The following is a 6432-nucleotide window of genomic DNA, read 5'->3' as shown; positions in this document are numbered from 1 at the left end:
GGAAGGCCCCGGGCTGGGTCAAGCAAGTGGCAGGGCTCAGTGAGGAGCCGAGCCAGGTGAGGGAGGCAGACCTGGCCGAACCAGCCGGCTCTGCCCCCACCCGAGAAAATGGAGGCAGCCCTGGGGTCAGTGGCTGGTCTGGTGTGGCTGGTGGAAGCTGGACAGGGGTCTGCCTCGTAAGCAGTGCTGGGCTGTGGGTCACTCACAGAGCTGGACAGTCCGGGCGGCTCTCTCTCCGTTTCTGCGTTGGCGTGGACCCTGTCTTTGGTCTCTGGTCTCTGCCGCCTGGGGCTGCTTACTTGGTCCGGCGGCGCGGCTTGGGCGTTCTCAGGAATCTTTTGTGTCGGCCCTAAACTTCGAGTCTGTAGTTGCTTTTTTTATATTTGTAGATTAGTTGTTCAAAGACTTATTCATTTTTTGTTGCTCTTGGAAATGCAGATAGCACTCTGGCAGCTCAGCGCACGCTTTTCAGGTTCACGCTCACGAATAAATTCTTGAATGGACGAGAACACTGGCGATTAGGGCCAACTCAGTCAAGAGTCTTACTATTGAGCTGCCATTTTAATTAAGCTAGTAATATTTTAAAGTCATGCAGAAAATCATAAATAAATGAAAGCAAGGTAGAAAACGTGTAGCAGATTAGGCTGTAACGTATTTTTCCCCAACAGTGCTCTGGTAGTGCTGTGCTTAGCATAGCCCTGATTACCTGGGGGCTCCTGTGCCCAGAGCGTCATATCTTTAATAATAGACAATTTAAAAGTTTTCTTTTTTTTTCCTTTTTGTCTTTTTTCATGACCGGTAACGGGATCGCAACCCTCGGTGTCGCGCCTGCACCGCTCTCAGCCAGTGAGCGGACCGGTGTCTATATGGGATCCGAATCCTCGGCGGGAGCGCCGCCGCACTCAACCGAGTGCGCCACCGGGCCAGCCCTAAAAGTTTTCTTAATATTGAATATCCAGTCAAATTTTTCCTATTAGATTTGATGAACTTAATAATGGGGTTGTTCCTGTTAATATATATTTTTACTTCTTGTTTTTTTTCTCTGTCTGGAACTTAGACTACATTTTAAAAAAACAGACAGCATTTCTAAAATTAGCTTCTATTTAAACTTTTGAAAAACAAGCAATATGCTTTCTTCCTTCTCAAGAAGACTTTTTGTTCTTTTTCTTTGTTTAGCTATATTTTACTGAGTCAGAGAGAACATAACATTTCATTCTGCCTGTCTGGTTGCTCATAGATAGAATATATCATTGGAAAGAATTTAGTTTACAATTTTTGGAAGTTACAGCTGTGCATAAATTTATATGGTTTAAAGAAATTTTTTGACGTAAGGCAATTTAAAACAGAGTTCCTTCTCAGTGTTCTATTTGTACTGTGTTTGGAAGCACTTGCTAGTAAAAGAGAATGTATGTTAGCCAGGAGCTCAGAAGGCCCTCTCTGCTGCTTAACCCTGGGTACTTATGTCAGGCCCAAACCAGCTCCTAAGCTCTCCTTTGTTTTTTTGGCTGTAGGCCCCAGAAATCTAGCCCTCTTTTCTCTCTGCTTGATACTTCGGACTGGCTTTGGAATAGGACACAGTCTTTCCAATTCCTCATTTTTCATGTACATTTTTCATGTGTGTGTGCGTGTGTATGTGTGTGTGTGTGCGAGTGTGTGTGTGCATGCGTGCAAGTGTGTGCGTGCGTGCGTGTGTGTGTGTGTGTGTGTGTTGGCGGTTGGCCAGTACAGAGACTTGAACCTTTGATCTTGGTGGTTTCAGCACCATACTCTCCCAAGTGAGCTAACCAACCAGCCCCTCATTGTGTATATAAAATAGTTAATTCCTAAGCTAAACTCTTAAGTAGTCAACTAAGATTTGTACTTAGGAAAGGAATAGTATGGGAGATTGGTTTCTGATGTAGAATGTAACTGGAAGCTTAAATTAATAAAATATTCTTTTGTGGCTTATGTGAACTAGACTATTTACTTTTAGTCACCACGTATACCTGCAGTTGTTGGTGATTGCTTTTTGTAGGACTGTGAAGATCCCAACCCATTGATTCGGGCCTTGGCAGTCAGAACCATGGGCTGTATCCGAGTGGACAAGATAACAGAATATCTCTGTGAGCCCCTCCGCAAGTGCTTGAAGGACGAAGATCCCTATGTTCGGAAAACAGCAGCAGTCTGCGTGGCAAAACTCCATGATATCAATGCCCAAATGGTGGAAGATCAGGGATTTTTGGATTCTCTACGGGATCTCATAGCAGATTCGAATCCGATGGTAATAAGCTTCTTCTTTTATAGAGAGAGCAGTATTTAAAATGGATCCCTTTTCAAGACATGTTTAACACAAAACTTACCTTTGCGACATTGGAGGACCACAGAATAGCTAAAGGAAAATGACTTCCATGTGTCTCACAGATTGTATATCTCACACCCTAAGATGTTTTTGTGGTGAGAATCAAGTTCTATAGAATACAAGGGTCTTAAAGCAAACTTTTGTATTGTATCTACCCCTGTATTGGCTCAGCAACAAACGAGTACTTTTATCATTTTTCTCTAGGAGGTTTTGTTTTGAATTTGTTTATATATATATAAACATATACATATATATATATTTAAGATTATTTCTTCAGATAGCAGTTTGTGGTATTTTCTGGTGGTCTGGGAATAGAAACTAAATCAAAGTGGTCTTTATTGCCTAGTTATTGTAATCCATTTTTGTTCAGGAGAATTATAGGACAAGATTCTTTTTAGCCACCTCGATTATGTTCTAAGTGTTTAGCAGCCAGAATGTAACTTAACACCCTTAAAGTTTCAGGATCTTTTGTATTCCTTATTGACATTTTAAACTTTGCTTATATAATGAAGGGGGTCAAGTCCCAAGTGATACATTGACTCACTAGTAACTGAAGCTTATTTGAATTGAGTACATTTGATTGGTCGGTAAGTATTGTTTTCAAGAGGATTGAGGAATATAACTGCTTTCTTTAAAGTGCTCCTCTTTCTGTCTAATGTAGTGTTTACTGGAAGGTGACTAACACTAAGAATTAATCAGTGGGTAACCTCTGAATATTTTTTGGTTGAACTTTTCCAAATGCAGAGTTGGAATTTGCCTGAAATAGATACTGTCTCTCACTTGCAAATTAACTGCTCAGATCTCTGCTTTGACATCTCTTTTGGTTCTTATTCTATGGGTATCTGATTTTATGGGTAGCATTGATTTCTGTTTATTATCCTTCAAGATTAATATTAAGGTCAAAGGATGAAGCAAGCCACATTTTTTAAAGGTGTTTATGTACTTAAGGTACCATTGTTTTTGTAGCTGGCCCATATGGGAATCTGAACCCTTCACCTTGGTGATATAACACTGCTGTAACCAATTGAGCTAACCAGCCAGCCCAAGGTACCAATTTTTTAAGTTAATGACCACCATTAGGAATCTTTCAGCTACCTCCTAGGCAGAGGGGTGGGTGTGGGTGTAGTTGTGGAAGTGCTTAACCCTGACTTCTGACAGGAAATCACTACCAGTATTAGAAAATTCAACCCTGTGTTTTTTCCCCCAAGCAGCACCATGTGGCACCATTTTTTTTTTTTTTTTTGTTTCCCCATAGAAAGAAGTGTATAGGTGACAGTATCTGTTTTATAGGATGTTTAGCTGGTACCAACTTGTGTTTTTGGCATTGCTTTTGATTCACTCTGTTATTCTGAGCAACTGTCTTTGAAATTCTCTATCTGAGGATAAATGAGATGAAAAGTGTGTGGGTTCTAGGTGCTGACCAGATGAACAGAATATCATGTACCCTGTGGAAACTTATTAAATATTCAGTGGTACTAAGAGTGTGGAATGGATCAAGGTGAAAATGAGTTCTAACTCATTTAGGCACTTCAGTTTGAGGCAAAAAAGGCATCTCTACACTTACGAAAATTCTTCCATGCAGAACCTATAAAATTAGATGGCCAGGAATGAGGACTAACTGAGGGTTTAGCACTAAAGGCCTTTTTTTTTTTCTTTTTTTTTTTTTAAATATCCGAATAGCACTTAGAGATCTTTATCCAGATCAGTTGAGAGGACAGAAAGATTCTGGAACAAGCCTAGTTTATCTGATTTATTCAAAGTTTTCATTGTAGAGGACATGGCTAGTTTACATCCACTGCATAGGACTCAAGTGGCATATGTATGCTGTTTATTTATTTATGTTTTTTATTATGGGACTCTTCAAACATATTCAAAATTAGAAAGAATAAATCAATACAATAAATAAATAAAATGAACCCATTTATCATCACCAAATTCAATAATTATCAATACATGCCAGTCTTGATTTACTTATTATCTTTCCCCATTCTCTAGCTAAATATAAACAGGCAACACATAAATGGGTCTCTATTTGAATTTAATATATCATAGTATTATAGTAAACTGTGTAATGCTTTTAATAATTCTTAACCTGTTTTTACTACACCAAATCAATAAATGATTTGGGGAGATTTTCACAAGTATCTTTGAGGAGACTTTTAGAGAAAATTTAAGGTTATGATAGATTTTTGAGAAGCCATTTCAAGAATGCCTCTTGTTTTGTTGTCTCTTTATTCAGGGTTTTCCTAGAGCAGGTGTCAGCATTAGATAAGAAATTGTTGGATGTGCTGTCTTCTAAGTAGAAAATCTTTCTACATTCTTGTCAGACTTCTCAGTAGCAGTAGAACTTCTCTCTGACATTGTTAGACTTACTGCTAGAGAGATGCCCAGAGTGCAAAATTTAGAGAAGCACTCACTCTCAGGTGCCAGCTGTGAGCCTGCAGAAGCCTGAGAGGAGGACATCTTAAATTTTGTGCCTGGAGTGTCTTGCTTGCCTTACTCTTGTCATGGCCTTATTATACATACCCAAGTCATTTTTTGATCTCTTTATTCTTGTTGTCTTAATGAAGAACTGAAAAGCCTGGGCTTAAGAGGTGGCCAGAGCACATAGATACATGCCTACTTTTGATTTTGAATCTGTCATTTTCATCTCAACAGTATGCCCTACTTTTTACTTTAAAATAAAGTATTACAACTGTCATTAGAGCAGTGATTTTCCTTTTATCAGTGGGGTCAAATGCTGCTGATAGGAAATGGATTGAATGCATGAATGTTAAGTAACTTCCAAAGTCTAGTGGTGGAATGTAAGATTCAGTAGCTCAAACGCCTCAGAAGTTTCTAAAGCTTATGTTGGTCTTGTGCTATTAGGAAAAGAGAAATTTAAATTTAAGTTCTTTCCATGCCAGGCACTTTTACTTACAATATTTCACTTAATTCTTATATCCACCTTGTGAAGTAGAGGTTATTCCATGTTATAGAGATCGAGAAATTTATACTCAGAGATACTAAAGGACTATTCCAAAGTCATGCAGCTAGTAGTAATTTAGCTAGGATTCTAACCTGAGTCCCAAATGAATGTAAACAATAGAACTTAAATGTGTGTATGCAAACACACACTATTAGAACTGTTTCATTTAATTATCTGAAAACTTTTAGTTTCCAGGCAGAAAACCAATGCTCCTGACAAAAATTGTCTGAAAAAAAAAAAATTCTTTTTACAAAATAAATTATAATGTAAGTAAAAAAAAAAATGGTAGTAATTATCTGGAAACTGTTTTATTATGGAAATCTCAATCATCTTACTCTTAAGATAGATATGAGTCCTTATTTTACTGCTCTTGGGGAGTGATTTTGTTCCACTTCTTCAGAGGCTGCTCCACATGGTGGCAGCACCACCCCAGCAAATATTAGACTCTCTTAAAAAGGAAATGAAAGCTTCCATGGGGTACTGCCTTAGTAGTTTTTTTGTAGCTCATTTCATTAGGGAATCCTAGATGTGAAAGCACCAGAACATCTGTAGAAATGACTTTGATATCTTCTAATATGAGAGTGAAATGTTGATCAAGAGCTGACAGCTCTTGGGGCTATGTTGACCTATTGTCTGGTTCCTAGAAGCAGTTTGCCTTGCTAAAGGACTAGAACTTTACTGTATTTTCATTCCCTGTCTGTTTGGGGGGATCACACACACCTCATTCTCCTGTAGTTGTTTTACCATTTATACTTCAGTTAAACCTGACTTTTTAGTAAAATATTAGTTGAGAGAGAAAAGATAGACTTTCAAGTAAGAAGTTTCACTGTGTTAATTCCTAGTTTTATGTTCATGTTGCTTAACTTCCCTGAGTCTGTTTCCTCTTCTAGAAAATGAGGGGTACTGTCTTAGAGAGTTGTTGGGAGTGTTGATTAAGCTTTTGCATGAAAAGTGCCTGTTAAAGTACCTGGTTTATCAGGGCTCATAAGATGATGGCTGCTATGGTAATTAAGAAGTAGACATCAGGCAAAGGTTTTTTTTTTTTTAGATATTTCAAATGACTTTATTTTTTTTTTTTTGTCAATATACACTGTATATGATTATTATGGCCCGTCACCGACACCTC

The 6432-nt window shown here is 38.4% G+C and overlaps 1 protein-coding gene across 1 annotated transcript in view; it reads left to right on the top strand.

Moving 5' to 3' along the window:
• Positions 1-1935: 1935 nt before the first annotated feature.
• The window catches only part of LOC103581488 (AP-2 complex subunit beta), a gene marked incomplete at its 3' end in the record, with an annotated part of 28418 nt that continues 23921 nt past the window's right edge, over positions 1936-6432 (top strand). The window contains exon 1 of the mRNA XM_008563307.1: positions 1936-2260. Within this exon, the coding sequence (XP_008561529.1) occupies positions 2063-2260 (198 nt within the window). The remainder of the gene's footprint in view (positions 2261-6432) is intronic.

The sequence above is a fragment of the Galeopterus variegatus genome, unplaced genomic scaffold, assembly GCF_000696425.1.
Source record: "Galeopterus variegatus unplaced genomic scaffold, G_variegatus-3.0.2 Scaffold13179, whole genome shotgun sequence".
Lineage (NCBI taxonomy): Eukaryota > Metazoa > Chordata > Mammalia > Dermoptera > Cynocephalidae > Galeopterus > Galeopterus variegatus.
This window is presented reverse-complemented; position numbering and strand designations above follow the sequence as displayed.